At 44.3% G+C, this 17,452-nt stretch overlaps 2 protein-coding genes across 2 annotated transcripts in view; both read right to left on the bottom strand.

The window, feature by feature from the left end:
* Positions 1-6: 6 nt before the first annotated feature.
* On the bottom strand, positions 7-11,563 carry pask (PAS domain containing serine/threonine kinase). Its single transcript, XM_042707005.1, has 21 exons — positions 11,534-11,563; positions 11,209-11,240; positions 10,664-10,865; positions 10,303-10,523; positions 9,957-10,124; positions 9,545-9,682; positions 8,818-8,952; positions 8,029-8,278; positions 7,347-7,528; positions 6,931-7,045; positions 5,933-6,031; positions 5,612-5,783; positions 4,377-5,326; positions 3,914-4,086; positions 3,480-3,647; positions 2,961-3,086; positions 2,722-2,856; positions 2,174-2,373; positions 1,732-1,865; positions 1,231-1,374; positions 7-530 (listed from the first exon to the last, which is right to left on the bottom strand). The coding sequence occupies exons 3-21, from the start codon at positions 10,857-10,859 to the stop codon at positions 346-348; spliced, it is 3,891 nt and encodes a 1,296-aa protein (XP_042562939.1). The 5' UTR covers positions 10,860-10,865; positions 11,209-11,240; positions 11,534-11,563; the 3' UTR covers positions 7-345.
* Positions 11,564-11,962: 399 nt separating this feature from the next.
* LOC122132189 (voltage-gated potassium channel subunit beta-1-like) overlaps positions 11,963-17,452 on the bottom strand; it is a gene marked incomplete at its 5' end in the record, with an annotated part of 11,866 nt that continues 6,376 nt past the window's right edge. Inside the window, 6 exons of the mRNA XM_042707006.1 lie at positions 11,963-13,438; positions 13,622-13,710; positions 14,066-14,186; positions 14,306-14,400; positions 15,094-15,214; positions 15,936-16,021. Coding sequence (XP_042562940.1) covers positions 13,343-13,438; positions 13,622-13,710; positions 14,066-14,186; positions 14,306-14,400; positions 15,094-15,214; positions 15,936-16,021 — 608 coding nt within the window. The remainder of the gene's footprint in view (positions 13,439-13,621; positions 13,711-14,065; positions 14,187-14,305; positions 14,401-15,093; positions 15,215-15,935; positions 16,022-17,452) is intronic.

Raw genomic sequence — 17,452 nt, 5'->3', positions numbered from 1 at the left:
CAGCTATTTTGTTGACAAAGCCCCAAATAAGTCAACCAGAAATGTACTTCATGTAGTGGATGTACTTTGTCCTTCACCCAATGACATACGATCACCTTCATCATCAATATATAGCAGCAATAACCCTCCACCCTTCACTACCACCAAATTGGTGACTACCAGTAAGTCCATATGCACCCGAGTGTTGATCCCTGTGCCTCTTTGGCTAGAGTATTACATCACAGATTTTACATAGATGGACAGATAGTGAGTTTAATGCACTTTGCCATCAAAGACAACTCAATATCAGAAATACAATTTTACATTAAAAACATTTTGTGATTCTTTTTAGCTCTAGTGCCTGTTTTAGTCATCAGAAAGATACTTTTGAAGTTCTGCCTCCAAGGCAACCATGGACTTGTGCTCTTCCTCATCCTGCTCGTCTTCAAGCGGTGTGTCATCGTTGATCAGACTAGCCCCCAAATTGTGGTACAGTATGTCATCTTCATGAGGCCTTGAACTAGCCTCCTGGTGACCCTGCGACTCTGAATCTGAGATGACAAAAAAATGATGGGCTATTCAGATGATACAAACAAGGAAATAAATCAAATAAAATACCCACAAAAATTATGTTTGTTAAAGGCATTGGTTCCAAAATTGTGGGGTGGGTCAGAAGAAACATGCTCTTAGAGAATAATGGCATTTAACTAACCTATTTGGTAATGAGTTGACACTTATTACTTATTATTTACTTATAGACTAAACTGTAGGTCCTGACCATATTGTATATGTTAGAAGGGCTGGCTAACCAAGTATTAATACAATGGACATGCGCCTAACATGAATTGATTCAAAGAATGGAACAATACATAGCCAATCCAAAACTGTATTTGATCCAGCCGGATTTGATTGGTCTTAGACGACGGCTCTGATTAAATAAAATATGTTTTTATCATTGTTAATTGTGGACCTGCTACGAAAAGTTGGGTCAAGGGCAAATGTCAAATTCTACTAATATCTATGACACCAACTGTAACCGTAAAAACTAGATAAAAATGCTTTGAAAAAAATTATGGACTTCAAACACACCGTTACATTAATAAAGATATTGTAGTCGAATGCTACAGACCTATTTTACGGGTCAAAAGCATGAAGGAAAAATCCAAACAACCTAAAAGAATAACAGGTAAGGGTTTTCTTCCTGCAGTTTTCCCTGTTGAAACCCAGGTGTCCGTGCTGCAGCTCACTCACCGTGGCTGGAGGGCAGCACCTCGGCCCAGCTGTACTCAGCCAGGTTGATGGGCTGGCGTAGCCACGGCTCCAGCAGCAGCTCCTCCAGGGTGATCCTCAGGCTGGGCTGGGGCTGCAGCAGCCCCTGGAGAATGCCACTCAGTCCTGAGGGAGAGCAGGGGTTACGGTCTGAATCACTGACAGATTGTTGATTTATGAAGGATTTTTATCAATTAAGGAATAACTAGAATGAATGAATGGTTAAATGACAATGAGCAGCAGCCCCTGACAAACAACAGAGCAAAGAGGCTAATTACACTCTGGTGTAAAATGATTTGATCGATTTATGAAGTAAACAATTGATCGAGTCAAGGGGCTGGGTCAAGACTTTAGGAATCATTTAAACAAAGGTACAAAGATACAAAAAAGCTCCTGATCTTTTTCCGGATGAATAACAAATATTCATATTTCAAAACTGACATTTCCCCTTTGCCATTCTGCTGAGTGTTCTCTGTCTCTTACCGGAGGACAGGGGGAAGGGGGGCTTGAGTTTGGCCTCCAGGGTCTCTTCCACACTGCAGAATGGGTTCTCACTGAAGAGCAAAGTGTAGAGCAGCACCCCTAAAGACCACATTTCCAGCTCAGGTCCTTCATACCTGCAGTGCACACAACACAAAACATCCCTCACACACTTGCACGCACACACACACGCACACACTACAAAAGCCTGGGTGCAGAAATTCATCCTTTAACTATCAGCCAGTGGTGGTTTCATAATTTAGTCTGTCACTTTTCTCACTGAAATAAGTGCTGGCCACAATAAATGCACATAACTCATATAAAACCAATGCATATGCAAGTGAGGATCAATGTAGCAATTAGGGCCCTGCTCAAAGGGAAATGGTCTCTACAGATGCAAGCTTTATTAACTCAAGTTTGACCATGTGGATGAAGTAGTGCTTACGGGTTCCCTCGTAGAACCTCTGGAGAACAGTACTCCAGAGTGCCACAGAAGGCGTAGAACAGCTTTCCAGGTTCCATCACTGTAGCTGAGCCAAAGTCAATCAACTTGATGTAGAAGCTTTGGTTGATGATGATGTTTTCATCTTTGATGTCCCGGTGGAGGATGCCTTTCTGACCCAAGTAGTTCACTGCGGCTACCAACTGCAGAGACCAAGTGTCAGTGTAATCACAAAACACAGATTCAAGATAAAACCCAAACACAACCTTCAGACCTCAGACCAGGGTACACATTTCCTACTGCAAACTGGAAATGTTGAATAGAAATAGTCTACCTAGAACAGACACTTACATTTGTGTCTTTTGCATATGTTCAATCAATCCATATATGCCCACTAAACATTGTTCAGCCATAGGACATGTTCATGCACTGATTATAGATTTGAATGGAATTTATAACAATAAGTGTCACCAGGTCCCCTTGCAAAGTAGGAAGCTATGAAACAAAAAGTGCTAGCTGTTCTGGGAATTGTATTTCTAAGCTCTGCGTACTTGTCTGAAGATGTAGCTGGCCAGAGGCTCATCCAGACATGGCTGCTGCTCGATGAACTCAAACAGGTCCATGCCGTTGCCGTGCTTCTCCATCACCATCTGGAAGAACAGCTCGTTCTCAAACACCTCCAGCACCTGGGAGCACAGCACAGGAGATCCTCTGTTAGTCCACACAGGCCACATCAGACTGTCTGAATGGTGTTTGGAAGCCCCCGTGTCATTGCGTCTCTCTGACCCACCTTGATGATGTTGGGATGATCCAGACGAGCCAGAATGGCGATTTCCTGACTGACTTTGCCCATGTCAGAGTCATCCACCCAGCACTCACTCACTATCCGGGCCTTCTTAATGAACTTCACCACAACCTGAAGGAAGAGGAAGGAACAGGAATCAACTCAATGTCGAGTACATCTGAATGCCGTTTGTTAACAACCAAATCCTAGTGAAGCACACCATCCAAAGTAGATGAAGGCATTAATAAAGGCACCTTCACTTTTTCCTTCCCTTTAAATGACTAGACTTTTGGACCATCATGGACTTTTCATTCACTCTCCTTACAACTTGTATTACTTACATTATTTACAAGTCCACTGTAAACTAATGAATTTACGAATGAAATCCATGGCAAGAGTCCTGATATGTAGTCTTATTTGACAAGCTTTTCACAGTCCTTCACAAAAACTATGGGATATTCGTCTCCATTCCATATGAATAACATGCTTAGCTGCTCTAATCTGGACCGAATCATCCGTCCTTACCTCCTTGCCATCGTCCCTCCCACAGGCCTTCCACACGAAGCCGAAGGCTCCCTTGCCCACGGCGCGCAGAGGCCGATACTCATCCTCAAACTGGCCCTTACAGGCCTGCGACTGTTCCAGGTCAGTGGTGGAGCGAAGAGCCTCCCCTTTGCTCGCCTCTCGAATCGCCTACAACAAACACACACACACACACACACACACACACACACACACACACACACCCCCCAAAATTACAGCTGTTTTACAAAGTGCTTATAAGCACACCTTTTAACAGGGTACTGTTAATGTTTAACTATCTGCCTAACACACAAGTATAGTTATACAAACAGAAACAGTTGCATGCATGATGAAACTTAACAGGAGGCCATTAAACTGAATGTGATAAGTGCAAGACTTTCAGGAAGTGAAGCCACTGGGTGTTAATGCTGCCTGACCTCCCCAAGGCTGTAGCTGGAGGCGTCCAGTGGGGAGGTCTGGCTGTTTCTTGTGTACTGCGGGCTCTGTGGTGCCCCCTGCTGATCGCTCAGGGGGAGTCGTCCTGTTAGCCAGATGCAGAAGAGAGGGCGGCCGTCTGGGAGAGCACCCCGCCTGATCTCACACTGAACCTCTGCAACAGACAAACAAATGGGGTTTGGGTTAAGCGTGTGCGTCAGTTTTATAGGGATGACCTAATAGATGTAAGGCATGGCCGAGCTTTAGAAACTTGATTTCATCCCAATCTCATAAACTCAGACACCAACATACTTTATATGTCATCAGAGGGAATTATGTGTTGCACAATATATCAATGAACAATATAACTTATATGGAACGTATAGGCCAAGTGTTATTTCTCAACTTTCAAAGCTAAAAGTTGAGCAGATAAGATTTATGTCTTCATATCAAGTAGGTACACACCAAGTCTGGTTCCATCTCTGTGGTAGCAGTTCCCCTCAAAACTTCCTTCCAGAATCTCACTGGTGGAGTTAGCCTGCGTTCCGTTCTGCTGGGCTGGTAGTGGCAGCTGCTTCTTCGGTGTTGATGTTGCTAGGGTGTTGCCTGGCAACTGCCCACCTGGATCGCCAATGCTCTGGAGTTCCGGAACTCGGCCATTGTGATGCATAGAGAAGGAGTCCCACTGCTGGGAGGGGCTTCTCTTTCCCTCCACCCCCTCTGCTCTGGGGTTCATGGCCTCCTCAGTCTTCTCTGCCACCACTTCCAACTCAAGGTCGGACTCCACCACGTAGGGTGAGGGGGTGCGTAGGAGCTCCGCCGTGTCGCAGGACGCCTGGGAGAGGTTGAGGTGGTCCAGGTCTGCGTTGGCCCCGGGCAGCTCCAGGCTGCTGCTCAGGTCTAGTTCCTCGAGTGCCCTGGTCAGCATGTCCCCGTTGGAGTCGATGTCCAGCAGGCAGCTGCCCGAGTCGACCGCAGGGACCGGGGAGGGGGCAGAAAAGGGAGTGGAAGAGGGTGGGTGTGTGGTATCCAATCGGTCAGGGCCTGACTCACCCCCGCCCGACTGCTCGCAGAAGCCTGATGAGTGGCTACCCAGAGAAATGACCTCGAAGCTGGAGTTCTGTAGGGTATCCGAACCCTCTGCTCCCTGCAGTCGTGATGAGCCACGGGGCTTGGTCAGGGCCCGTTTGGCCTCCCCGGCTGGGCATGAGGAGTCAGAACCGGTCTTCTCCTGGTCTCTGGAGGGCCTGCGGTGGTTGGAGTTGTGCTGGGGGGAGCGAGCCCCCCACACCTCCTGGGACTCAACCAGGGTGAAAGTCTGCAGGAGAGCCTGGGTGCTGTCCGTGTGCTCGCTCAGGCTGCACTGGGCCGCCATCTCCACAACCTGCTTAAACAGCTCCACTGTGTCATCTCGCCTGGGGGGCACACAGAACAGAACACTCATCCACTGCAGTTAATGCAAACATTATGGTTTAGATATTACCTAGCATCACTGAAACTGAAATACCCTTTGTAAGCCTGACATGACATCATAAACCGATCAACCAAAGCTACTGATGGGTAAAGGGGACAAGCTGTAATGTATGTATGTATGTATGGATGTTTTTATTAGGGAATTTTGTCTCATCTGTATTGCAGATGGATTAGTTTTGTTATTGGTCAAAGTGCTCAGTCATGTGATCTATGGTCTATGAACATACCTGTCAAGCTGAGTGGAGGTGACAGCAGGTGAGGTCAATGTAGACGGCACGCTACTGGGCATCTCCAGTCTGGCCGTGTTCCCAGTAAAGATCCTCCCCTTCCCACCAGAGACTCTCCTCTGCAGCGCCTGCTGGACTATCGCCATGTCCCCAGCCAGCACCGTGTTAGGGTCTACAGAAAGCACAATGGCATGGATTAAGAACGGCTCACATTTTTATTTATTTTATATTTGGCTGGAATGTTTATGTTTACATGGAGACACCTCATGCACTCAGGGTCGAGTAGAGGAAAGTTCAACTCTGAGTCGTTCTGGCACTCACCATTGGTTTCCTGGCTGCTTTTCACGGGGAGAGAGTTACTGGAGTGGGTTACTGCACTCCCAGGTGCAGGGTTAGAGATACTAGAGCACCTACAGGGGTCTAGAGGAATCAGGAAGTGAAAGAGAGAGGTGTAAGGGTGGAGTATACCACTATTTTATTGGAAAAGCAACCTACTGTTTAATATGTGGGTAATGTTTTTTTTTTTTTTTTTTTTTAGCTATATACACATCAAAAGATGTCAAATATCTTGTGCTACTGGTTGGGGACTTCCCACAGCGGCCAAACCTTTCACAGCTACATGCGAGTACTCATACCCAACAACCTAGCCTAAGTATTATAACAACAGGGTGCACAACGACCATCAAACCAATACTTAACTTATCGCATCTTCAAAAGGGAATATTTAACTCAATAAATGAAACAATGCACTTACACTCAGATTACAACCTAGGTACAGCCTGCCTGTCTCATAGCGGTCACAACAATACACTGTGGAAGTTGCCCTCCGACATCAGCCAGCAATCTCCAATTCCATTTGCCAGTCCTGTTTGTAAGTGTCTGGTGTCCACTTCTCTGCCGCTCTCAAACTAAATAAATTCTACTGTCCCAGTCATTAACCAGCAAAGAGTTTAACCTCAATTAGTTTATTCTCAAACAAACATGCCAATGGTTTTAAAACCTAACTAAGTGTCCATGTGTAGCGACCTCAGGCTAGTTTTACAACCAAAAGAATATGTTTTAATGAGCCAACAACCATACACAACTTGCAGCTTCCATCTTCACCCACCCACTGACTGACTACATAGTTGGAAGGATCATAAGTGGCTCCCATGATGAATTTATTGCAGTTAGTAAGAGGGTGCCATGTTGTAAGACAGCTAAAGCCATTCTTGAGAAAAAGAGAGAAAGTGCAGAGGCTACAGCATGCCACAATGAGCTACTGGCTACATCTCTGCAGTAAGGAGAACGGGGCGGGAGTGTGTCAGTAGATGATGTACCCGAGTCATTACTGGCAGGGTCAGAGGTGTCCCTGTGCCGGTGGAACACAGGACTGGTACTGTGGTTGAAGCCCTGCATCCACTCAAAGAACGCCGGCATCAGGAAGGTGACATTCTGCACACATAAAGAGAGTTAGTTAACATGGCTGTACCCATACATCACATCAGTTCATAGCACACTTCATCTTTAGCCACACCTTTAAACCTTGCCTTTGTGAAACGAACCCAGTGTGCAAAAAACTAAACCAGGACTCTAGACAAGATTATCACCTCTCAAAACAAGAAAAACTCACTGTCACATTTATATCCTTTTATATTTATTATGCTGTGAGTGCAAAAGACAGTTCTGTTTTAAAACAATATTCCAATTCAGGGCAATACATGGCACAAGCTTTTATTTGGAGAACTGTACTTACCTTCCCCCTCAGCTCAGACTTCCTGTATCCGAACAGCATCAAGGCAAAGTAGTTGCTGATACTATGAATAGATCCGTCGAGATAGAGGGTAAGAAGCCCACTGAGAGGAGCAAACAGCCACACTGTCCCAGAATACACCAGCCCTGAGCTCGGAGACGGGAGGCTGTGACCATTTCTGTCTCCTACAGGAAGGCAAGACACAGAAAAGGCAAAAAGCATTTTCATGGTCGTAATTAACATCTTGCCAGAGAGCATGCATGCACGCACACACACCCACCTGCATAGTGCAATTGACATTTTCTGTGAATGAATTTAAGCAACAGTATGCAGTAATGTTCCACTTTTAGGCAAATTGTTTTGGCATCTTCAATTTAATTGTAATGGTATATGGTAATTTAAACAACAGATAAACACACGTTGTTCCCACTAGTGACCAAGGCTATGCACTATGTAGTTCTGTGGGTCAGGGTGGACCACCCTGCAAAAAAGCTTTGGCAACTATGTCGCCAAAAGAAACCATTTACCCTACCATTAAGCTTTCATCAGTGCCAACTGTGTTGTTTTGGGGTATTTGCAAAGGTTTTTGCATGTCAAAACTCCACACTGTTGCTTTAAGTAGAATACCTGAAGGCAATGACAGTGAGTGATATTCTAGAAATGCTCTGAAGAAGCATTGCCCTACCTGTACTGGGCGCGAGGGAGGAGTTAGGCTGTGGATGTTCAGGGGAAGACTCTGACGAGCAAAGGTCCGCTGAGCTGTAGGAAGCGCGGTTGGGATCATGGCTCTCTGTGGCGACTCGGCTTTCTGGGAACCCATTGGAGACCGAGACTTCCAGCGGTTTCCCACAAGCCACTGTGCCTTTCAGTTTCACACAGAGAGGCAAAGATGTACCTCCCCGACCTCTGGCTCTTAGTCTCTGCACACGGTACATCTGCAAAAGGGGAAAAACTATTCAAATAATTTCATACTGTCTGCACCTGTAAGAAATTAATCAGATAATTGATTCTTCAGTTCTAAGAATTTCTTTCTTTCAGGCAACTACGTCGCTTTGGGAAAAAGCGTCTGCTAAATGACTAAATGTAAATAAGCATAATTATCTGGCAAGGAGGGCATAAGACTGCCCTTCAGGGTAATATTATTATTTCCCACTTAAAGATGTAATCCGTGATTTGGTTTTGCGAAAGGCTGTTGAGCTCAACAGCCAAACAAATTACACCCCTCCCTTCTGAGCCACTGAAGCACACCTGTTGATTGGCAGGAATTGTTTTTGGCTTGGTCTGAGACGTTTGTTTCCCATTTACTAAGCCAGGCCTGTGTTCAAACACCAGAGTTTTTTTCCACCACAAACATTGAGCAGACAGCTAAAGGACTGTGAGGAGCAATTTGCCAAATTTGACAAAAAGTGTATTATATTCCAATCACGGACTGAACCTTTAAGAGACTAATTAGGTGGCACTGATGAGATCTGACCTTGGGCATGGGTCGGCAGTGGAGAGGGACGTGCAGAGATGGCATCAGCTCCATGATTGACAGCCCCGTCAACTCATCAGCAAGCCCGTAACCATGGAGGTGTGCAAAGGCAAGGTCACAGCTGATGATGCTTCCCTGGATCGAAAAAGCAGCTCTCACGATTAGTGCACTGAAGCCATCGGTTCTAAAATCCACTGTTTTGTCTTGTTTACAGATATGCCAAATCTGTCTCTAGACCCAAGATCCATACCCCATTGTTAAATGAATCATACTGTACAAAATCATAAATAAACACTTCATATTTTTGTAATGCATGCATGTGTGAATGAAAATAAGAGAGCACTGCATACATTTGCAACCCACACACATTTGGACAAGTGCCACTCGAAGGATGTCAAATATAGGTTTTGGCAGAGGTTGTGCATACACTTGCCCACGCAAGACATAAATGTGAAAATACATATTTTTTTGTCACATTTTATTTGAATGGTCCTCTATAGACTTTCTACAGATGCTCATAATATAAACAAACTATCCATTGAAACTCTGTTAACTACAATGTATGGTTAAGGTTAGGATTAGGGCTTGGGTTTGGTTAAGGTGATGTTCAGTAAACAATTAGAAAGACTGAGCTTGAATTTCACCAAACCATCTGTAAAGTCTCTGTAGGCGGACTATCCACATAAAGTGACACCCTTTTTTTTACTACAAATTTAGAATAGCCTACATTTTCCAAGAAGGTGACATGAGCTGTTATTCTCTCCACTGGCTCCATCAGAACCAAACAGTGGGTCGGGTCATGAGACAGCCTGCAGGTCCAAACAGACACAGGAAGCTCTGCTTCAGACCTGCTCACTGCATCCACCTACAGTACACACGCATACACAGTTATAACAATAAACAAAGGTTACTATGCAAGTAGGACACCCAACACCGAGAGGTCCTCCCAACATAAAGAAGGTGGTTGCACCGTTTCACTGTATACGTTTGCATACAAGGCAACTGATCTGTCTACTGTGAGAGAACTGTACAAACTTAATATCTAATGTCTTGTGTCATCAACATGTAAAAAACAGTCAGCTGTGTGAGTCCATTTCTGTAACCTCAGCCAACACAGTAAGCACAGAATCACATCTTACCACTTTTCCTGAAATTGAGACCACATTTCCATCGGTATTCAGAACCTCCCCAGTCAGTGCATCCTCTTGGTACTGCCTGGTCCTCAGGATGCGACACAGCCTCTGGGCAATCAGCTCATTCATACTGAACTCCAGCAGCTTACAAGCCTGCTCATTGACTTCTAGGATCTATAGTAGGGATAACACCAGAGTGGCAACATTTCTGTCAAACTAATTTTGTAGGTGTCAATATATTCTTGTTACACTATTAGAATGAAGGGAGAGTGTTGGCCTACTGCTACTACTTTTTTAATTTGGCTCAAACATATGAAAGTAGAATTAGTGAGCTGCTTTGCTATAGGCCTACCTCTGTAGTTTTACGGTCCACAGTAAAGACCGCCGTGTTTGGGTTATGCACCAGAAAGTGTTCAGCTGGCCCAAAGCCCTCAGGGGCCAACTGTCTGAGCAGTGTATTATCCAATCGGCTGGAGCTCTGCTCTGGAGATCCGGGTGGAGAATCGGAGCGATGCAGACTCGATATCTGCAGGTTTCTCGTGGCCACAGAGCTATGACCGTTCTGGGAGTCACCTGAGAAGAAAAGGGGATCAGGGATTCGGGTGACTTCATATACACAGCGTCCACACACATCTGAGTGGTCACCATGCAAGTGGAATTTTACAGTGAGAAGAAAACATTTTCACTTAGCCTACTCCATGTAGGCCGCTCACCCTTGGAACTCTCTAGCCATGGCTGCAGTGAGAGGTTCTTTTTGACGCCAGGCCGTCGCGCGCACGGATAGGATCTGTTCAGGTCAAAGGAATCCTCTGCCGAAGCTCTGTCGGCATCATTGCTCGAGGCCACACACAAACTGTCACACCTGCCGGTCTGCCATTGGTCTTTTACCGAAGGGCACGGAAACGACATTGTGTGCTGGGGGAGGTAGAAGAGGGCAGAGATGTCGATGTCTTTCGGTCTGTCTGTCGGTGTTTACATTTCCAGCTGATCCACATTCAAAGGTGGTATATGGCAACAGGTTACGCCTCTCCAAACAGGTTGCGATAATTAAAGTTGATCACGATAGCTAGCAGGTTAAGTATCATAATTTTCTTCCAGTTTACACAATATCGATGTGTCATTGTAAGTGGATAATATTAAACAAAATTGAAAAGCGCAACTTTGCAAGCTAACATGGCTATGTCATATGTTTAGCTTACAGTTGCCTAATCTTCTAACCTAGAAGTTACAGCCTTGGGGGCTCAGGACAGCAACTCACCTTGCTTGACGTGGTAGTACCAGGCTGAATGGCTGTTGTACAGGTAAAAAACTAGTTTGTTTAGCTAGAGGGCTAATAAATGTAGTTAACATAAGCCAGCTGGGTTGCTGGGCCAAAATAGCAAATGTAGAGGTAATGTTAGTGCTAAATTAGCTTGCTAGCTAACGTTATCAGCTTGAACGTTAACTGATCAATGACAACGACCCCTGAATGACCAGTTATTGTGATTCATAAATGTTTGGTTAATAGGCGAGAACTCAGTTTATCCCAACATCAATGTATCTAAAACACAGCTTCCAAACCTTCAGTAAATCTCATAACCTACCCACGGTCTGTAGTGTTTGGCGCGCGGGCACTCTTGAGTGTAATAAGATTAGATGAGGCAGCCAATCGAAAAGCAGACTTTTGAAAACCAGAAGAATGGCCATCCAATCATAAACCTTTAAAGGTGGAGTCAGCGCAATGTTTGGGCAAGCGAGGCTCAGTTTCTATAGAGACAGATGGTTACTATTTACATCATGTCGTCTGATTACAAAGTTTTTCCAAGAACAAGATTTGCCTTCCTCAGTCATGTCCTTGGGATTCTGGGCGTTGTTTTTATCTGTATTGCCCGCCATTGCTCATTCTTCTTTAACCAGCACTTACAGCATAAATCCTATTGCAGAAATATCAGGACACTTTTCACAATTCTTTACTTAATTCTGTCATGCATCATACATTCCAAGGCACTTAAAATAGACTGATACAACAGGAGTCGAGGAAAATTTGTTTTTATTGTTAAAAACAAATGACACAGATCACTACATACTGTCATCATCGTAATACCATTTTACAGTATTGTAAACAATATAGCAATTTATGCAGTGGAGGCAAAGCCTCCAAGCAAAACACATGCACAGGTACTTGATCCTTTGACCTTCAGGATCAAAAGATTTTGTGCTTTGCGATTAGGTTCAGAAGTGCAGAAAAGCTAACATGACATCATAGTCATTCTTAGCTAATTCTCAGCAAACTGAACCGGTTTCATAAAGACAGCGCAGAGCATACAGTCTCAGGAAAAGACTTGACACTTAACAGTAATGGAGTCAAGGGAATTTGGTAGTGATGGCATTGAATAAGACTAGTTCTCTAAGGAGGGAATTGTCTTGTTTTTGCCATTTATTTGTAAACAACTCAGACAATATGTCAATCTTTTTTCTCCAAAATTCACAGCTGCTAAGGAGTGCTTTCTTTATTTAAGAGAAATGGAAAGAGTCCATAGTTCCAGAGAGAGGGTTCACTTTGGCTATTATGGATGACAGACAGTAAACGGCACATCTGAGTAAAATACGGTTATCAGAGTTGCCAACTAGCACGGGTTTTGACGCAAGATTTACATTTTCAAGCAATTTCTCCACTCGTCATGCCTCCACTCATGCTGAGAATTCAGAGGGCCCACTCTGTCAAACACCAAACAGCCCTGAAAGTTGGAAACCCTGAATGTGATGTTGCAACATGTGTACGTACTTGTTACTAGCTTGATGTTCAGAGCAATGACCGTAAAAACAATGGACAGCATACGCTCAGTCAAAAGCGAAGCCACTGGAGGGAATTAAAAAATGGCGAGAGATTTACCCAAATATGGTTAATTCTGGGCGGACCTGGCTGATTTCTTTGTTTACTACGCATGCTCTGGCTCCAAAAAGCACACACACACTAAGGCTCCAATTTTGCCAAAATGACCGACCAATTTTGGCTTAATTTCTTCAGAATGTACGTGCATGACACCATGCTGTCCATGTTTTTTTTACAGTCATTAGTTCAGAGTCTGAGAGGATAGGATGTTTGGTCTACCAGAAGCATGCATAGCATTTTAGAGGAGCTCTGTTAACACAGCTGAGCACCACAACTGACAGCAGCTGGCTCTGTAACAGTTCTGGCCCTGACGTGGCTTGCATTCTGCCAGTCTTGAGCCAGATTGGGGCCGGATCTGTTCTCGGAGGCAACTGCAGTTCTGGACGCGGAGAGCAGCAGGACACATACACACACACACGCACACACACTTATGCGCATACACACACACACACACACACAGGAGCAGAGTCACGGTAGCCAGCCTGGCCTAGCAGCTTCCCTGCACCCTATCCGAGGGTGTCTACCCCGAGTGATGGTAGTCCTTCTTGCTGTGGGGTTTGTTTCCGAGAATGTGGTCGACATCAGAGGCTATGTTTGTGGTGATCTTTGTCAGGACCTGCACAGATGAACAACACATCATCACGTCAATCTAAGGGAAAACATGAACAAGCCTTCTAAGTGTCATTTTTACAGAAGCACATCTGATGTCATCCTCCATGTTTTTCCCCTTTAATGTCCAAGCCACAGCAAATTCATGCTCTAGTTATATGTGTTTGGCTCTGCAGCAGTAGTAACTTGCCCCAATTGCCCCCAGGTTTTCTGTTAGCTGTGCAGGGTTGGATGTTCCCAGAAGAACTGAGCTCACTCCTTCATTGCGTAGGCACCAGGCTGCGCAAAAAAAGATGAAGGTGAAAAAAACACACACTTAGGATATTTATATTTTACTGGGAAATTACAGCACATTCTGGAATAGCATACTGAAGGAGATGGCAACTGTTCTCTTGCCAGCCCTTCAATGTGATCCAGCATTCCAATATGCTTGAGAGACCTGTTATCTGTTTTTTCAACCCACAACGTTGTCTCCCCACTCAAGCTATGAGAGGATCTAATGCATCATCTTTAGAGCCGAAGACAGAAAGGTACAGCATAGGCAGCATGGAGGAAGTGACAGGTTTGAGACAGCATGCAGGGTGGTGCACTGTATCATTACAATATGTCAGCTTATGCTTCCAGCAGTCCTCACCAACAGCTAGCTGAGGCAGGGTGCAGCCTAGCTTCTCGGCGATGTGCCCCAGCTCCTTCAGCTTGGCCTGCTGTTTCCTCCCATCCTCGCTCAGGATTTTATCATTCAGCCACTGGTACGACTGAAGACGGGGAACAGAGATCATAATGTGGTGCTGTGAGACTTTGGTGGTTTTGGCGTTTAAATTTGAAAGGGCCTTTTAGTGGAATCTTGTAAATGTTGCCCTCTGGGCATAATTACCTTCATGGATGCTCTGGAGGATTCCGGAACCCCATTCTCATACTTCCCTGTGATAATTCCACAGGCCAGAGGAGACCAGGAAACCACACCCACACCTAAAAGAGTCAGTAATAAACTTCCACATCATGTATACGCATCATGTATCACATCAACATCATGTATTCAAATGTCCAACAACAGGGTGAATGTGTTAGTGTTATGATATCAGCATAATTCATTCATAATCACGTTCAGTGGGATGGGTAAAATAACACCTGTCATGGCTTTTGGGCCTCATAATTAGTTTGGCAGGCTCTGCATGAGCTGAGGCCTGTCTTCCCTCCATTAGTTTGCCACATGTGAATCCTTGCAGTTGTGGCATTTGGGATACTGCATTTTCATTTCATTTGGGATACCCACCACAAATAAATAGAAAAGAAAAACTGACCGAACTAAAAAGAAACCAACACTTGAGCTGCCGTCAGTAGAGAGAGCCACCGACAGTAGGCAGCCACAGGTAAGTGTCTTCTCACTCGGCTCCACCGAGCTGACAGGTGCACACACTTATCCACACACGGTTAGGACCTACTTTCACATTATGTACAACACGCAGGGCTAGTGTGTAGGATCAGCAGTGTAGGTTCTGCTGTAGTTGTGATTTATGTTGTAGACGAGGAGGGCAAGCTACATAAACCCCTAGACAAAGTAACTTGCATCAAGCTGCGATAGCCCTTTCTTGTCACGTTAGTCTTTGAAGATCCTCTGTGGGACAGCTGAAAGCAGGGCAGACTATTAGGAATGGATCTTACCGATCTTGTGGTAGAGCTCGGGTAGTTGCGTCTCCACCTTGTCCCTTTGGAAGAAGTGATACTCTGCCTGCTCGCACACTGGGGGGATTTGGTTGAACTGCCTAGCTACTGAGTATGCCTCCTGGGAGTCAGAACAGCACATAAACGAGAGAATAGAAGGGAAGAGAAAAGGGCGAAGTAGACAAGGTGTTAGAGTTAAGACAGTATTTTGTCTAGCTATGGATTAGTTTTATTTTAATTTGACCTAGGCTACATTTCTATGAACATTAGCACTTTACAATTCAATGGAACTTGTTATAAAATATCCACATAAGCTTTGCATGTGGTAATTTCACTTAATTTCTTCTGAATTAATTGCTTCCTTTCTTAGGAGTTCTGGTAATTGGTTTTAGATAGGAAAATATATAATATAATAGTGATAATGTTTTAAAAAATGATTCTGTCACTTCACATTTTTATCATCTGTATAGCGAAGGCTGATAAGGAAGAATGGGGAATGGGATATAGCCCACTGGCTGACCTCCTGTCTAAACCTGCACTATTTTTCATTAATAATAATGATAATAATAATAAAAATAAAAATAAATGTTACATTCTGGAGGTCTCCTTGAGGCCATGTGTTATGAGTCAGTGCTAGTTTTAATTACCCAGGAAATACACAATTAAACCAAACCTGCCAGACTGGTGCAGCCTTATTCTAACCTCTTCAAATTAAATATCAGACTAGAATTACACTATTCAAACAGCATATGTGTTTATGCTGCAAATATGCAAGAATAAGAATATGTATACAAGTTGCGGCTGCACAAGACAGAGATTCACTTGATCTTTCAACCTCTCACCATAATCTCCATGGCACTCCATCTTGAGGTGCCCCAGTACATGGACATTCCCTGGTTTATCACATGGGTCATGGCTCTCACAATTTCTGTGGATAAACAGTGAAGTTCGGTCAGATCAGGACTTACCTTCAACATACATAATATCACAAACTTAAAACAAGACGGATACTGCGGATGTGGATACTGTGTGTATTGTAGTGATTATTTATTTGCATTTGCTATGATCTGAGGCACATTAAGGACACCAGGGGGCGATGTTGCTCACACTTCTCAGAAGCTCATACTTCACAGAAGTACAGTTGTCTCCCCCTGGTATTGACACGACCCATTTGATTAACCAAAGTTATTTGAAAGACCTCCAAGCATTTCAAGTTTCTGGCTTTGAGTGCTTCAGTAATTAAGTTCCACTAATTTGACCAAATATTTAATTAGTCAAATGAAAAGACTGAATGGGGCCTTGATTTGGGTCTAAGAAACGCAGCTGGGAAAGTCAAACACTGGGAGCCTTGTTCCCTTTATTTGACACGCTCATAATCTGTAAATGAACAAATATGCAAAAATATGGCCAACAGATGTAATCAAAAAAGGGCTCTGAGGACAGGCTCTCTAAATAATCTCAGTCAGATCTCATCTGAGAACATCTTGTTGAGACAGTGCGCTTCACAGCGTGTGTGAGACAGAGCCTTAGAGGGGAGCTCCAGGGGCTTCATATGGAGGAGGCACATTGTATTCCGACACCCAGAAGAAAGGAGGGAAAATGAGAGGGAGCGTAAAGTAGCAGGCCTTTGTTAAGGAGAGATGATAACCCTACATCAGGACCCGTGGAGGAGAGAAAAACAGGGCCAGTGCTGCCTTCCCCTCCTTCATTAGAAACTCATTTAGTGCAGTCAGAGCCAAACAACTGCGGAGAGAGAACAAGTGTGGGTGAGGAAGGTGGGAGGTGGAAACCAGGCAATATCAGGCAGCCACAATAATACATCTGCACTGTGAGAGGAAGAGAAAGGGAGCGAGGGTGAAAGAAAGGTATAAAGGAGAGAGAGAGAGCATGCGTTCTTTATTTTTTGCACATTTTCACAATATTGCTGCCTATGTTTGGAGTAATTTGTTGATACTCTACGTATGTGAAATGATGTTCAGATATAAAAATGAAAGGATAAGTGGAAAGCTTAGCACAGAAGAGTAACCTATCAAACATCATGAGTGATGTCTCTGTGTAACATCGTGTGTATCTGTGCGTGTGTATGTATATACGCCTGCATCTGTGTGCGTGTGTGTGTGTAAGTGTGTATGTACGAGGATTGAGATGGACCTGGAGGACCAACCGTGACCATGGTGATGTGGAGGATGTGTGGGCGTTGTTCAGCTTTTTGAGAAAATGACAATAATAAAGAATGACTTTTTCACTCTCAGGAAAAAATTAGTCTCTCTATCTCTCTATCTTTCTTTCTTTCTCTCTCTCTCTCTCTCTCTCTCTTACACACACACACACAGCTAGCTTGAACTCAGAACCAACCACA

Source organism: Clupea harengus, unplaced genomic scaffold, assembly GCF_900700415.2.
Source record: "Clupea harengus unplaced genomic scaffold, Ch_v2.0.2, whole genome shotgun sequence".
In the NCBI taxonomy this organism is placed as follows: Eukaryota; Metazoa; Chordata; class Actinopteri; order Clupeiformes; family Clupeidae; genus Clupea; species Clupea harengus.
This window is presented reverse-complemented; position numbering and strand designations above follow the sequence as displayed.